This window comes from Solanum stenotomum, unplaced genomic scaffold, assembly GCF_019186545.1.
Source record: "Solanum stenotomum isolate F172 unplaced genomic scaffold, ASM1918654v1 scaffold19035, whole genome shotgun sequence".
Lineage (NCBI taxonomy): Eukaryota > Viridiplantae > Streptophyta > Magnoliopsida > Solanales > Solanaceae > Solanum > Solanum stenotomum.
In genome coordinates, this window is record NW_026025332.1 from 47,560 (window position 1) to 64,491 (window position 16,932).

The following is a 16,932-nucleotide window of genomic DNA, read 5'->3' on the forward strand; positions in this document are numbered from 1 at the left end:
TCATGAAATAAACACTCACTTCTCCACCTTTACCCTCTTTCTTGAAATACCTCCCATATACACTAGTACTCTGACTCTTAACATCCTTCTCCATCAACCCACCTACCAGGTACTAGATCATAGCCTAACCATTCTAACACGTAGAGAAATTCCCCAAGTATAACCACCAAAATTTCAACTAACCGTTCACGTCATACCCCTACTTCCTCGTCACATTTCCCCACCATAGTCATATAATACATTGCATCAAGCTCCATTACACTAAGCCCAATCTCTCTTCCCAACGGGGAATCCACTAAACATACTTCATCACCCACGCTACTTTTACTTATCATCATTACAACACCCGAACAACCTTACTATCCATTACTCACCTCTCAAACACTTAACCCCTTCACCATACCCAGCAAGTCCTATATGTATAAGTCAATAAATGATATAATCACATGTACAACGAATATATACAATATCATCAATATTTACAAACAACAATCAGTTTCGCTTTCATATCTCATCAATAAGCTACATCATTGGTCCTCTCATGGAACCCAATTCAATACAGTTAGTTATGCCGAAATGTGGCAACCGATCTCATAGTTATGCCGGAACGTGGCAAATGATCCAAGTTTGTTATGCCAGAACGTGGAAACCAATTCATTCAGCACATCACAATCACAAGTACATTCTCAAGATCATACATTTAAGTCATGATTTCATGTCAAAGATAATTCACCCATCTTATTCACAACAAGTGTGATCAACCATGCAACATTATCAACATACGTTATTTTGTCATACCTAGCCCTAGTTCATCATCTAAGGCTTCTTTCTAGGATTTAATCACAATTCATATTATTCTTCAATCAATCACCCCAATTTATGGTCTAGCATACGCTCATAAATCTAGTTCCATTTATGATTCCATATTCTTATTCTTGACACAATTATATCCAACATAGCAATTCTAGAAACCCTAACAAGTCATCAGTTTCTCTTCTCAAGGCATAACCCAATTACTTGATTTCTAGGAATTACCCCTGGAATTCCCTCGGTGCACGAACGTCTACACATCAACCCTACCATTGATTTACATATATTACGTGGGAAGCACAAATTTAAACTAGTCGATTCATAAAACCTAGCCTACCTAGGCGCTAAGCAGTTGCACAGAGTTTTGACTTCGATTCGTGTTTCCTGTGCTTCGTGACGGTGCATTTATCCAAGAATCCGCAAGATATCACCATCCTCACACTAGAAGTCTCCTTCCCCTTCCTTTCCAAGCTTAGACCAGCTTTTCTGAGGTTTTTAGGGTGTTTTACGACTTATTTAGGTATTTTAGGAAGATTGGGAAAATAGGATTTCTCGTAATTTACGTGCTGCCTCGCCTATCCCGCCCTAGCACTAGCTTACCCCGTTGTGGCGCTGCCGCCCTAGAGGCACCTGGACCACTCTGGCAGTACAAGGCCCAACAGTTTCCCGGATTTTTGCCTCTCCTAATTAATGACGGTTTTGATCGTTACAGTTTTTCTCAAAAAATATTTATAAGTATAAAATTATATAAAAAATTTCTCAGTTGATGAAATATCTTATAATTATGATGTCATATAGTAAGACATTTTGATTGCTTCACAATATTGTATAATGTAAAAATAATACGACCTAATATCTTTCAGCATGAATCGTTGAATGTATAAAATTCTCATTTGCTCCTAATTGTCATGTCACATCACATTAAAATTTTGATTTCCTTCAATAATAAATTTGTCAAACTCATTACTCGACTCATGCCTTAAACATAGTTTTAAAAAAATGTTGTCATATGAATAATTGGATTACATTCTTATTTCATTAGAAAAATGAAATCAAATCCTAAATGAGTTTTTATAAGTTAAATAAATAATTATAAAAAATAGAGTTTTAATATGACATGGCATGCCATAGAAGAGGAGCAGTGTTTTATCAAATCTCATTGTTTGTAGGGTAGAAATTAATACATCTTCACCTGAAATTATTTATCGTACTAATTAACCAAATTGTGCTTCGCGCGGTCATATTTTTCCATATTTAGTTAATCTAAAAGAAATTAAAAAAAATTAATATCAAAATCTCTCTCTCTCTCTCTCTCTCTCTCTCTCTATATATATATATATATATATATATATATATATATAACAAAAACCATAAAATTAAATTAGTTTCCAGATAAAAAAAGAGCATTATAATTTTGCCTTGAAGCAATATAAAGATATATTTTCATGCCAATTTTAAATACGTCGGTATCTCATTTTTTGGTGTTTTAAATTATTTATGCGATTTTACTAATAATTTCTTTATATAATACTATTTACGCTTATAAATTCATTTAACTATGTAAATTTAGATTTCATGATTTCTCTTACTTGTAATTTAACTTTTTCACAATTATTACTTTAAAATATGAGCATATCAATTAGTGCAATTAATAAAATTAATAGCTTAAACTTTTTAATATATCCACACAAACCTTTCATATGAAAAGTATAGAAAGTGTAATTTTAAATTTAAGAAAGGAAGTAGAAGTTATATTCAATTCACACATCTACTTATTAATTAATATTTCATAAAAAATTACATTAAAAGTAATAAATACACAAGAAAGCTAAAATATCAATTTTATATAGAAACTAAATAAATTTTGTAACCCAAACACTACATGAATATGAAGAAGTTAAAAGTGAATACCAATACAAAACACTATTCTATTAGGTCACGAACTCGTTCCCCATTCTATCTCATAAATCAATATGTGGATGAGTTTTGATTTTTAGTAAAGAATATGAAAATTTAGGATAATAAATGATAATAATTGTGACTTTTATTCTTATAAACTGATAAAATAAAAGGAAAATAGGGGGAAAAAGTTGGAAAAAAAATGTTTTTTCTCACTAGTGCAATATTTTCTTATTTCTAACTTTAATCATGGTTCATCATGAAATGTAATAAATATAAATGAATATTGAGAATTCTTTCTGGAGAGTTACAACTTATCTTATTTTTTAATTGACTAATTATGTAAATATTTTTTAGATTTATAAAAATTAAGATAAAAAGAGAAATCTCATAATCAAGAGAGTTAAAGGGGTGGGTTTTTTTAAGCTATTTGAAAAGATATTCCATTAGACTACTCTAATTTAATAATTTCATTCTTTTGGGAGAAAATGAAAGATTTGAGTGATAAATATTTATGTCTTTATATTTACAATAAAGAATAGAAATAAGTGGAGTAGTAAAGTTTGAATTCTTACAATAAATAATAGAAATTAATGAAGGGGTATAATTGACACATATTTTAATAGTAATAATAAATAGAAATATAGTGAAAATCATAACAACAACAAAAATGAGAAAAAATAAATAAATAGGATCCTTGGCCAAAGAAGGTGTCAAATCACTTTTTAATATCTTGCTTTATATATATATTAGTTTTTCATTCTTTATGGAGAAATGCAAGGTTGGAGTGATATATATTTAGGTCTTTAAATTTACAACAAAGAATAAGAATATGTCGAATAATAAATTTTGAGACATTTAAGTTTTTAGAATAAATAATATAAATGAATGGAGAGAGTAATAATTGACACTTTAAATAATATTAATAAATTAAAATATAGTGAAATTTAGAGAAAAAAATAAATAAGATATTTGGTAAAGAGAGGTGCAAATGATAAGTTATTAATAGTGATATTGAGGAACTAATTCTTATATTTTTTCCATTTTTTCTTAATTAATTCTTACATGCATTGGTTACATAGAAATAGGGAGAAACCAAAAAAAGAGGAGGAAACGAAAAAGATAAGTTAAATATTGCATTAAATGTGAGAGTAAATAAAAAATTCTAAAATTTAAAAAGATGTATTCTAATATAAAGTTAAAAGAGGTGTTGTTTCATTCAAGTTTTATATAAACATAAATTTATGACCTTTATATTGTCTTTTTTCTTTTTTGAAAATGAAAGTATTGATATAATGTTTTTAGTTTCTTTAGTTTTTCATAAGAATTATATAAATGCTCTAGTTTGTTGTCATTTTTTTTAAAATTCATTGTTTGGATAACACTTTTTTAACAAGTTGTCAAATTTTCCCTCTTTAAAATACTTCTAATTGTAATATCGAATTTAGGAATGTACTTCAGCATGCAAATAAACAGTAACTTCAAGTATATAATGTTCGTTTTAGGATGCTGCAAAAAGTTATCATAATAAAATTTCACAAGAACTAATCATAATTTTGCCTAATGAATTATGTATGTACAACGATAGTCATAAAAAAAAAGATTGCTTTATCAAGTTCTCTTTCTCAGTCATCTGATTTGCTTTACTTATCATTTTATTCTCTTCCCTTTACGTTTTTAAAATACAACTTTAAGAAAAAAGAGAAGGTAAGGAACTACAATTAAAAGAATTATAAAATATATTTTAAGTTTTTCAATAAAGTACATAAATGGAAAATAGAGAAGAGGAAAGAAAAATTAAAGAGATAAAATTACTATAACAATAATTTTTATTGTAAGACTCTACATCATCTTCTTCTAAAATTCACAATTTTCTCTACTTTTGTATCTTCCTTGGCTTTCTTCTTCATCCCTATAAGCGCAAATTAAGAATATACTTATATGAAATTGTTAGTTACTCCATGAACTTAGTCAATTTAGTTTCAAAGATTAGTTAAATTGACTTAAAATAAATAAATAAATAATATCACATAAATTAAAGTAAAAAACATATAATTTAAAAACTTAATTGAAGCATTTTTACTCATAATTTCTTTATGACTTTGTTGAAAGCAACCATATGATGTGATTATTAACATTTTCTTCCTCACCCTAATGTATGATATGATGATGGAGAAGTGAAAGAATAACTTTGAATGAAAAATTTTCTTGATACAAAATATGAATTTATATAGACAAAGAGGAGGAATACCATAAGACATAAACTTACAAATTAAATTTTGAGGGTTATGAAGATTAAAAAAAAAGAGAGTTATGAATATTATTAAGAGTATAAGTTGAGGATGTGTGAGTTATTAGTAGTTATTTTTTATTTTATTAAAGATATTAAATATATACTATAGTGATGGCTGAAAAGTTGAGTAATTGAATGTGAAAACCTTTTAAGATATTAAAATAAAATAAATAAATAATGAAGGAAAAACAGTCAATAAAAAAATGAGAAAATAGATAAATATGAATAGAGGTCATAGAGAAGTGTCACATCATCTTCTCTATGTTTCTCCTATATATATATATAGATTCTTCTTTTACACGTTTCTTTTTTTACATGTCTCTTGATAGAATATTAATTAGGAGGAATTTATTATTATTTATCCTTATTTATGTTTTAAGATATGATAATAGTTACTCTATTTATGTGTCATAATCGAGATGTTTATAGTCTTCATAACAAATAAATACAAATTATAAATTGAGAAAACATAATTAATTTGTATTAAACTTAAAAAATTACAAATTAATTTGAGCAAACTATTTTTAAAAATCACAACAAATAATTTGATGGAAGACGTCACATTATAACCCATTGGCATTTCAGGACAAGATACCTTTGCTTCATAGCATTTCAAGTTGACATAGTTTTAAACTTAGCCTATGAAGGAACTCCCTCTGTCCCAATTTATGAAACTTACTTTCCTTTTTTAGTCAGTCCCAAAAAGAATAACATATTTCTATATTAAGTAACAATTTCACTATAAAATATCTATCTTAATGAAATAATTTATAACCACACAAATTTCTATCATTCATTTTGGACCACAAGTTTTAAAAGTCTTCCTTTCTTTCTTAAACACCGTGCCGAGTCAAACTACCTCACATAAAATGGGACGGAGGGAGTAATTGTTCCAAACTGAAGCTGGGAAATCTGGAAATTATCTGTGAGATTTGGGTAATAAAATCCTTACATTCTTGTCAATCAATCTTTTACCAAAAAAATCAGGACAGTTACAATGTCAATCCCATGGAATAACATAAAAATGACATAATTACACAACCTATTTGTTCTCATGTAACAGAAGTATAGGCCATGAGATATGCAGCAATCATCAAACCAGGACAATCAAAACAGAAAAAAAACTCACAAGATTTACACACGTTTCTTCTATTTCCTTGGGAGGTCTTTCAAAGCAGGTCGTTTATCAGGCCTTAACGCAGATAAAGTGCCGATGTCTCCTTTAACATTTGGAGCATTTTCTTTCATGTCAGCTATCTGAGTTAGTTTGTTAGGGGTTCCATGTATCAGAATGCTTCTGGCATTCTTCTTTTTCACAGTGGAGTTCAAGTGCTTGGCAAAAGATGTTTTAGCCACACCTGCTGCTGGGGTTAAAGCTACTTTCTTTTCAGCCAACTCATCCTTTTTCTCAAATATCAATGTACCTTCACCAGCAATGCCTAAATGACATGACAAATGCATAATTAGTATGGTCAAACCTAAATGTTTGAAATATATCAGATAAATCCAGCGGGTATCAGCCCTGTTTACCTTCCTCAATAAAGCTAATGCTTTCATGAGATTTGGAAGAAGGTGATAACACTGCTCCGGTTGATTCATGCTCCTTTTTATCAAAAGAATCCTCATCTTGTTGCTTAGCTGCATTTGACTTCTCTTGATCACTTACACGCTGAGGCTCTTCTGTGAATATTCCAGGCATGTCCATTTGTGTGGTGAGACCTGAATTGTTAACAATCGTAGGCGTGCTCTCATTTGATTCAAATATAACAAGTCTGTCCCCCTCAGCAGCAAGATCATCTTCCTTAGTAACATGTTGACATTCATTTGTGAAAGCAGTAAACCCCTCAGTGCTCGAAGCATTTTCTATCGCATAATGTTCTATAAAGTGAATCTGCTCATCAGCAGGCAAAACTGTTGAATTGTTTTTTGCATATTCATCATCATTGGGAATATTCTCTAGGAAAGCATTACTGATATTGCTCACTTCTAATTTTTGCACTTCCTCTCCCTTAGTCTCTTCTACTGTGATGATAATCGGTTCCTGACTTCTTAATGCAGTGGATTCAGCATCAAATTCAAGAATTCCACTTTCTGAAATTCATTACTAAGTAAGCAGTTTTAAATTTTGGAGAAAAATATTAATAAAACAAAATAATTCAAGATAATTGAAAGTTAAAGATCACAAAATCTTCATAAAGTTGCCTCTTAGGTTAAGAAATGGATACCCTGAGGTTACTAACCTCTATGTACAAATTTCATGCACAAAGAAAAATATTAATAAAACAAAACAATTCAAGATAACCTGAGGTTGCCACATTGTTGCTCATACAGACTTATTGAACTCACCAGCACTAACAGAAAAGCCATCGGTCTTCCTTGTGCTCTCCTGAGTTATGTTCTCAGTTTTGATGTCAGTTAAAAGAATGTTAGGTTGTTGGCAAACTGCATCACTTACAGCACCACTTTTTGCTGCTTCATCAGTGTTAATTAATTCGTCTTCAATAGATTCTTGATATGGTACAGGATGATTGTCTTCCTTGCCCTTAGCCAGAGCATCATCTTCTGTGACTTCCCCTTCCTCATGCAAGGGCTCGAACAGCCAGGCAGAATCAATTTCTGCATCATTGGCAGTCCAAATATCAGGCTTATGCATCTATTTAGGGACCTTGCAAAATAGAAAATGAGAAAAGTGTACGAGTAAAATCTTTATTTCCTCAATACTTTTAGGATTAGGAGCCAATCATTCTTAAGAACTACCTGATAATATCCGGTACTTCATTTGGTAATAATGATCCCGATAGCACTGCCACATTTCTTAACCATCAAAACCATATATCAGCAGATAAAGTGGGTGTTTTGATAAGCTTATAAGCCGGTCAAATTGGAATATAAGCAACTTTTGGCTTATCTACGTGCTTGGTAAACATAAAAGTGTTTATAAGCCTTGTGCAGTTGTGCTTCTAAACCATAAGCTATTTATCCCCCAGCTTATAAGTTTTTCATCTTACAAGCACTTTCATTTGATCAAATATTTTAATAGTTTATCCTTAATATTTTTTAATTTCCTCTATATAGTGTTCCAAGAAAACTGATTTCAAATGTTTCAAGCATCTGAAGGCATAGTTTCTTATTCTTCCACCTGCACTTCATTTAACCATTCCAAATTCATAATTGTACCATTCAAGAATTCATTATATTATATACTCAGACTTGCAAATTAATCACACACACAACATCGAAAATGAATATTACCTTTCTGTGTCTCCAGTTCTGTCTGTCTGGGAACATTGTCATCGTTTGTTTGAAACCAATGAAGTGTAGCTTCACCTGTATCATCAGTTATTTCATTTGAAAATTGACGATCTCCGTGCTGTTCAAAATTTTGTTCCCAAGTGTTAAGGAGCTTAACACCATCTAGATACTTGAAGATATCTTCCTCACAACCAGGACTTTCCTCAAACTGTAGTGGACGTGTACCTTTTGATGGTGTAGGAAACAGAGGCCCTCCTTCAAATTGTTCAATCTCTTTGGAGAAATGAGATCTTTTTGTTCTATCAGAACCTCCACTAATAATCTCTACAGTAAGTGGTTCTCCAGAAAATTCAAACCCTTGCTTAGGCTGCTTACCAGCCATTTCAGAAGTCATTGCAATCATTGCTGTCTTCAATTGACAACTAGAAGCTTCACCCAATCTGGAAAGGTTTGCTTCTTTGATTGGGGTGGCAAACTGCAGTCTCAAGTGATCTTCAGTACCATCATTAAAAGCATCAGATGTGTTAATGTTCCCGAGACTGCTCTTATCGATCTCTGTCAACATTTGTTGTTCAGAAAATTCAATATCATCATATGTAGGCTCTGAAATAGGAGAAGCACTTTCGTTTGGACTGCTCTGATTGATCTCCGGCACCATTTGCTGTTCAGAAAATCCAATATCATTGCATGTAGGCTCTGAAATAACAGGAGAAGTACTTTCATTTGCAATTCCAACATAAATATCTTCTTCAAGACCTCTAGAGACATCTCCTCTTAGCAACAAATTCCTGTCAGCCACTGTTTCCTCAATTTTGTGTTCCTCTATGTCAACAATTTCATGAAAACAGATTTCATGTATTGTATTCACCTCTGTGTCTCTAACCATTTCTCCTGACATTGCAACATCTGCTGTCTTAGGTTCTTGAGGAGAAAATAACAACAAATCCCTGTCAGCCACTGTTTCCTCGATTTTTTGTTCCTCTATGTCAACAATTTCCTGAACACAGCTTTCATGTCTTGTAGTCATCTCTGTGTCTCCAACCATTTCTCCTGACGTTGCAACATCTGCTGTCTTAGTGTCTTGAGAGAAAAACTCATTATTCCGCAATGGAGTCATGTTTTTAGCTGACATTCCAGACAACATATTACACTGACCTTCATTGTTCTCTTCTTCAAGAGTACTGGATTCTTTCATGCACTCAGCAGTTTCTTTGATCTTAGGTTTTTTAGAAGAAAGCTCATCCTTGCGAAATGGAGTCATGCTTTTAGCTGATGTTGCAGAGAGCATATTACCCTGACCTTCATTGTTCTCTTCTTCAACAGCACTGGATTCTTTCATCCACTCAACAGTTTCTTTGATCTTCTCAACTTTATTCTGTTCTTCAGAATGTTTAGAATCTATGCTCTCAGGCTCTTCCAGATCCATAGCACTTGGATGTGCAACTGGAAAGACTTTGTTACGAGAGAGACCTTGAACATTGCCAGACATAAAAAGTTTATTGTTTTCTGCCATCCTTGGAATTCCATCCATTTGATCCGTAGACTGGGTAATGTTGGCTGAAGCAAAAGGCATTATCAATTGATCTTCTGCGCATCAGGAATTAACACTATTAATGCACAATAAAGCAGCAAATAGAAGATGAAGTTAGTCAAATTTAGTTTATACAGTCTGGGTCCTCTGGGAGATAGTTCTGGACTAACCTTGTTCATTTTCATCACCAAAGTTGAAAGCAGTGATATGTGAAGTCTCAGGAGCTACAAGAAATAAGGCTTTGATGTTAGTACAAGAAGCTTAAACAGAAACAAACTAATTTCATGTGTGAACACTCAGCTTGTGTAAATCCATTATGGCTAAAATGGATAATTTACTACCTTGGTTGACTCCAATAGACCCGGCTTCAGATTCACTGAGATCTCTTTCCACTCCACTGCAAATATAAGATTGCATTTCATGACTTGGGCTACACTTTCCTTTGGTAGAAGTAGTCTCTTGGTTAGTGCATTTCACAGAGACTGGTGAGGCAAATGAAGTCCTTACTTGTTCCACTGTTACAATAGACATCCCTCAGCAAATCTTAGAAACCGAAAAGAAAAGAGGGCAGGAAAGAAGAACGAAAGGAACAACTGAAAATCCAGCAGGAAGGCAGAAACTGGTTATTCAAAAGAGACCTTGTCAAAAAAAGGAATTTCAGAACCAACCTTGCTTGTTCTCAATCAAACTCCTGACAGATTCACTTAAATTTTCTTTTCCGCTTGAGCCAAGTCCTCTAGTGGTCATTGCTTCTCCACTCAATTGATTTTGAAAAAGGTAGTGCAGGTCTCCAACAGATTGTGAAACAACAGAGGGCGTAGCAAACAAACCTTTAAGATCTTCCCCCACTGCATCAAGTTGAAGAGTTGGACATGTTTATTGAGTTTTACAAAACAATTGCCATTACCAGCAGATGATGCAGCTGTATGTCAAAAGATACTTACGAAGTGATAAGTGAATATGGTCAAAGTAAGAGAAATATTGATGGTTTAAAACGAAAAAGGGGCAAAAGAGATCTACTGGCTTGTTAATGAACAACCTAAATTTTGAAATCCTACAGCTTCAACTAAGAATATAAACTAAGCAATAAAATGCCTCGGAAATCATAATTAAGGAAGAAAGACTAACTGTTCTCATTTTCATGGAAACTGTGTTGGTATTGACTGCTTGTCTCATTAATCGCAATACTAGTTGCTATATCTACCTTGCTGCTTTTACCACCAAATGGTGTGGCAAACAATCGTTTCAGATACTCTCCTGTAACATAGCACAACAAGCTGTAAGTAACATATACTCTTCGGGGAAGAAGAAGAAGAAGAAGAAGTCTAGAACTAACCTTGGCCATGTTCACCACAATCACGGACAGAATTTTGGAGACTTGATGTATCATTACCACTAATAGGAGAAACTGCAAAAAAACACAAGGCAAAATGCCGAACAAAAAATTGATTTACAGCAATAAATTACAAAAAGTAAAAATGTAACATGAAGGACTTTGCAGCTAACCTTGCCCCTCTCTGTTGAGACCCTCGTCCCTTGAATCACCATCCAAAGAAGCTTTCTTTTCTTCTTTAGAATGTGAAACATAACCAGGAGTGGCAAACAAAATTTTTAACTCTTCGCCTGTTGCATCATAAAGGGTATAGAAATGAGCAAATTGCAAAGAACAGGAGTAAGAAAACCTCAAAGCTACCTTGCTTTTCTTCATCACAGTCCTCTGATGGAGTTACATGTAATGTGATGTGCTCATTTTCATGGAAACTGTGCTGGCACTGACTGCTTGTCTCATTAATCGCACTACTAGTTGCTATATCTACCTTGCTGCATTTACTACCAAATGGTGTGGCAAACAATCTTTTCAGATACTCTCCTGTAACATAGCATAACGAGCTGTAAGTAACATATACTCTTCAGGGAAGAAGAAGAAGAAGTCTAGGACTAACCTTGGCCATGTTCACCACAATCACGGACAGAACTTTGGAGACTTGATGTATCATTACCACTAATAGGTGAAACTGCAGAAGTCACAAGGCAAAATGCCGAACAAAAATTTGATTTACAGCAATAAATTACAAAAAGTAAAAATGTAACAAGAAGCACTTTGCAGCTAACCTTGCCCCTCTCTGTTCAGACCCTCGTCCCTTGAATCACCATCCAAAAAATCTTTCTTTTCTTTAGAATGTGAAACATAACCAGGAGTGGCAAACAAAATTTTTAAGTCTTCGCCTGTTGCATCAAAAAGGGTATAGAAATGAGCAAATTGCAAAGAACAGGAGGTAAGAAAACCTCAAAACTACCTTGCTTCTCTTCATCACTGTCCTCTAATGGAGTTACATGTAATGTGATGCCATCACCAAGAATACCAGGTTCTGCAACTAAAAGAGATGGTCAATGTATTATGAAATTCATAGGATCGGTAAGTAATGAAAAAACGTTGCTTACCTAGAAGATCTAGAACTGCTTTTATGGGACTTGAAACGGTTTTCTCGGAAGCAGCCACCTCCAAGTTTCCACATTCTTCTGCATGAATTTCACCTTGACTTGTGAAGGTGGGTGCATCTAGATCATAATTAGCTTCCACTAGATCAGATTCAGCTTCTGCTTCAGAAATTTTGCCTTCCATCTCATTGCTATGATTGAAAGAACCTAGATTATCCAACAAAACATTACTAGACAACCCCACATCCAACTCTTTTGCATAGTCTGTTGCAGTTAGCTCTTGTGCACCATAATTCACACCAACAGAAACAATACATCGAGTCTCTGATGGTTCTTTAAAACCAGAATCAAGCTTCTCTTCCATATTATCACTCTGGTTTACTGAACAGTTGTCAAGAACTTCCTTGGATGATCCTGAGTCAAATTCTTCTGCGGTATCTGCTGCAATTGCACCATGCTCCAGTTTGTCAGAAGTTATGTCATTTTGAACTGCATCATCAGCCAAAACAGAACTAGGACATAGGCCTTTGCTTTCAGGCTCCTGCTCACCATAAGTTACCCCCTCCATAACAATACATCCAGTCACTGATTGTTCTTTCAAGCCAGCATCAAAGTGCTGTTCCATATTATCAAGAACTTCATTAAATGAACCCGTGTCAACTTCTTCGGCATTATCTGCCTCAACTGTTCCATGCTCCTGTTTGTTAGAAATTATGTCATTTGGAACTGCATCATCAGCCAAAGCAGAACCAGGACATAGGACTTTGCTTGCAGGCTCCTGTTCACCATGACTTACTCCTTCAGTAACAACACATCCAGTCTCCGATTGTTCTTTAAAGCCAGAATCAAGGTTTTCTTCCATATTTTCACTCTGGCTTGGTGAACAATTACCAAGAACTTCATCAGACAATCCTTCTGCATTATGTGCTGCTATTGAACCATGCTCCTGTTTGTCAGAAGTTATTTCATTTGGAACAGCATCATCAGCCAAAATTGGACTAGGACATAGATCTTTGCCTGCAGGCGCCTCATGATCACACTGCAAAAGTTCCTCAACTAGGTTCTCCTTGGGTGTAGCTGCAAATGTGAAATACTGAATTAGCACTCTTCCCAAAAAAAAGGCAAAATGTTAACTTATTACTAGATAGACTAACCATTGGAGTTGAATGAATCACTGAATGGTTCAGATATGGAATTATTTTCAGATGGGGAAGCATTTGCATCAACAAGTGGTCCTTCCTCAATCAATTTGTCAGCTAGGGGGCTTGACTCAGCAGCTGCATCATCCTTAGTTCCAGAATCAAAGATCTCTCCCATATTATTACTCTGGCTTAGTGAACAATTATCAAAAACGTCATTATATAATCCTGTGACAAATTCTTCTACATTATCTACTACTGTTGCACCAGGCTCCTGTTTGTCAAAAGTTAGGTCATTTGGAACTGCATCATCAGCCAAAACAGAACTAGGACATAGGCCTTTGCTTGCAGGCTGCTCCTCGTGGTCAACCTGCAAAAGCTCCTCAACTAGGTTTTCCTCAGGTCTAGCTGAAAATACGAAATAATGAATTAGCACTCTTCACAAGACAATGCATAATATTAACCTGAGTCCAGATACACTAACCGTCAGAGTTGAATGGATCACTGAATGGAAGAGATTTCGATGCGGATTTATTTGCAGATGGAGAAGAATTTGCATCTACAAGTGGTCCTTCTTCAGTTAATTTGTCAGCTAGGATGCTCAACTCAGCAGTTGTGTCATCCTTGGTGCCAGCGAGAACTATATTGACATCATCTGGGACAGCATCTAGCTCATTCAGAGATGATCTTGAGAAGCTCATTGTACCTCCTGACCCTGAGATATTACAATCTTTATTGACAGGTTCTCTGACTATTTCCATGTCCTCAGGCATGAGTACTTCTACTTCCGCATTTGATCTTTTAAGTCGACCCTGCTGCTTCTTCCCTGCAGTACTTGTCTTTTTAACAACTGATGCCCTGACACTTGCCTTTGAACTACTTATGGACTGTTTCGCTGAGTCTAAATCTTGAAGGGTGAACTTGTTGGTAGAATCTTTATCTTGAACAGTGCAATTTCTCTTTGTCAGCTTATTCCCACCCTTTTCCTTCTTATCATCTGAAACTGCTGCAAGTGTATGTCTAGAAGCACTCCTTCCAGAACGTCTCCTCTCTTCTTTTACCACAGAAGTTTCTTCTTGCACTGATCTGTCCAATATTTTGGTGTCTAGATTTGCATTAGCAACATTCCTTCTTGACAATCTCCTCTCTTCTAATTTATTTTCAGCAATATCATGTTTAGCAAGTACAGGATCTTCCATTTGATTAGCAAGCCTTTTAGACCGCTTTGAAATCTTCTGGGGTTCTTCTTTTGTCCTTTTACTTCCAATATCACCATCATTAGCATTTAAGGTTTTTTTCTCCTTTACAACCCCAACTTCATCACTTCTTACTTTCTCCAAAGAAGGAACAACAGATTTGCGCCTATTACTTCTGATAGGAACTTCTCCAGTTTGAAGAACCACTTCAAGAGTCCCTTGAGATTCAGTTGGTATATCTATTTTATTTTCAGCAATATCATCTTTGGCCAATACTGAATCTTCCACTTGTGTAGCAAGCCTTTTTGACCGCTTCAATGCCTTCTGGGGTTCTTCTGGTTCTTCTTCTGTGACTTTTTGCCTTACCTCATCATCATTAGCATTTAAGAAATTACTTTTCTCCTTCTTGGCCGCAACTTCATCACCTCTCAATTTCTCCAAAGGCAATACAGATTTGCGCCTATCACATCTTCTAGGAGGAACTTCTACAGGTTCTTCAAGTTGAAGAACCACTTCATGTTTCCCCTTCGATTCAACAATTTTGGTTCCACTTTCCGATGTTGAAGCTACTACAGTCGAGCTAAACTGATTTCTTGTCCTACCCCTAGTAACCATCTTTTCTTTAGTAATATCATCACTCAACCTTGATCCCTTATCCTTATTAGCTATCCTTCCAGACCTCTTCAAAGCCTTTTCGGGTGCCTCCACAACACTATTCTGCCGAGACCCCCTTGTGATTACTCTAACTTCATCTTTGACAGCTTCAACTGAAGATTCAACAAATTCAGTACAAAGCAATTCCTCACTTGTCTCAATGGCTTTCTTACCCCTAGTCCGGTTCCTTTTGTTACTGACATTATCCTCAACTGGTTTCAAGTTCCGAGACCTTGTAACCCGAGCTGGCTTCTCCGCAACCTCCTCCCTTACTTCAGTATCAACCTCAATTTGAACAGGCAAGGTCTGATTATGAGCCATAGATTTTCTTCTCGTTACTCTTTTCAGCTCCTTGGCTTTTGTTTCAGACTTTGTGCACTCATCCATGTGACCACCACTAACGAATGTCACTTTCTTGTCCCTCTTCTCTTCCCTATCAATTACCTTTTCACTTCTGTCCATCTTCGGCTCCTCTTGAAAATCCTCTACACTCTCTTTAGCATTTTTTCGACTTCTTACTCTTCTACTCATCCGTACACCATCATTCGTTCCCTCATTTTCTTCCCTCTTTTCCTGTATAATAACTACTTCCTTGTTCTTCAATGTTCTTTTTGTGGTCACTCCAACTTCATCCTTACTCTTATTCACTGAAATTGCACTATATTTCACCTGCCTTGTCGTTCCCTTTTTCTCAGTAACACCGTCTTCTATATTCACTCCCTGCGACCTAGTAACCCTAACTGGACTATCCAAAATGCCTACTTTTACCCCATCACTCCTAACATCCAAATTGTTCTTGTACAACATTATCTTCCGCCTCCCTCCCCTTTTCACTTGAGCCGATCTCGTAAACTCAATAACTTCATTATCAGGACTAAACTTCACTTTCTTTACCTTCCTATTAACAACATCAGACTCATTCACATCCAACATCTTTAAACATGATCGCCCTCGAGTTAAGGGTTTTTCATCATTTACCTAAACATTAACGACAAATTTAACCAAAAAGACAGAAAATTTCTTGAAACTCAGATAATAAATAAAGAAATTAAGATTACCCATTACCTTAAGAAGTGAAGAAAGCTTGTCGGCCATTTCCAAATTGGTTAAATTTGCAGGAATTCCATGTTCTTTGCATAATGCTTGTAGCTGTTTCCTTTTCATATTTTCCAAATCCATCTCTGGAATTTTTCATTCAACAATCAGAAAAAATGGAAAAGAAAGAATCAAAAGCAAAAAGAAAAAATTGGCAGGAAGATCATACCTGAGATAGAGAATTTTGGTTTTCGTTGTCAAAATTTTGAAATTTGGAGCACTGTTTGAATTTAATTGAAGGGATAAGGGTTTGAAATTTGAATTTGAAGGATTTCCCGCTTCTTAACGAACCCGACCCGATCACGTGCAGGAAAGCGTGTTTGGGAATTTTCCGATGGAGCGTACAAAATAAAGGAGCTTTCTTTTATATTTTTAATTTTTAATTTTACTTTTACGTTTTGTTTGGATAGTTGTTACTCGTTGCATTTTATTGTATTGTTAATTTAAATACAATATTTGTTTTGATTGTTACTAGTTTTATTGTGTTAAATCGTTTAAATTCAGTGTTAGATAATGACAAAAAAGATGCACTTTATGTTACGGATTGATTTGGTGTGATCGCGTCTTTACCTTAATATTTTCTTCTCATTTTATCTTTATTTATTATTTAATTATAATTATATT

The 16,932-nt window shown here is 34.4% G+C and overlaps 1 protein-coding gene across 6 annotated transcripts; it reads right to left on the reverse strand.

Moving 5' to 3' along the window:
* Positions 1–5,928: 5,928 nt before the first annotated feature.
* LOC125850746 (uncharacterized) lies at positions 5,929–16,619 on the reverse strand. 6 transcript variants are annotated; one of them, XM_049530591.1, is made up of 19 exons: positions 16,478–16,619; positions 16,279–16,394; positions 13,848–16,191; positions 13,379–13,771; positions 12,228–13,301; positions 12,083–12,154; positions 11,898–12,011; positions 11,729–11,800; positions 11,479–11,655; positions 11,292–11,408; positions 11,122–11,193; positions 10,914–11,042; positions 10,454–10,633; positions 10,127–10,300; positions 9,956–10,009; positions 8,255–9,841; positions 7,349–7,618; positions 6,533–7,093; positions 5,929–6,441 (listed from the first exon to the last, which is right to left on the reverse strand). In XM_049530591.1, exons 2-19 carry the CDS (start codon positions 16,390–16,392, stop codon positions 6,152–6,154), a joined length of 7,794 nt encoding a protein of 2,597 aa, XP_049386548.1. In that variant the 5' UTR covers positions 16,393–16,394; positions 16,478–16,619; the 3' UTR covers positions 5,929–6,151. The 6 variants fall into 6 exon arrangements, with proteins under 6 accessions (XP_049386548.1, XP_049386547.1, XP_049386549.1 ...); XM_049530590.1 differs by having other exon boundaries at positions 12,083–12,160; XM_049530592.1 differs by lacking the exon at positions 11,292–11,408 and having other exon boundaries at positions 12,083–12,160.
* Positions 16,620–16,932: the final 313 nt, after the last annotated feature.

Bases quoted from the DNA above. Each gene is read 5' to 3' on its own strand.
- LOC125850746 (XM_049530590.1), bottom strand. From the start codon at position 16,392: ATGGATTTGGAAAATATGAAAAGGAAACAGCTACAAGCATTATGCAAA. The intron at 10,010-10,126 runs GTAGTAAATTAT...TATTTCTTGTAG, and splicing joins GTCTATTGGAGTCAACCAAG to CTCCTGAGACTTCACATATC. The intron at 6,442-6,532 runs GTAAACAGGGCT...CATGTCATTTAG, and splicing joins CATTAGCTTTATTGAGGAAG to GCATTGCTGGTGAAGGTACA.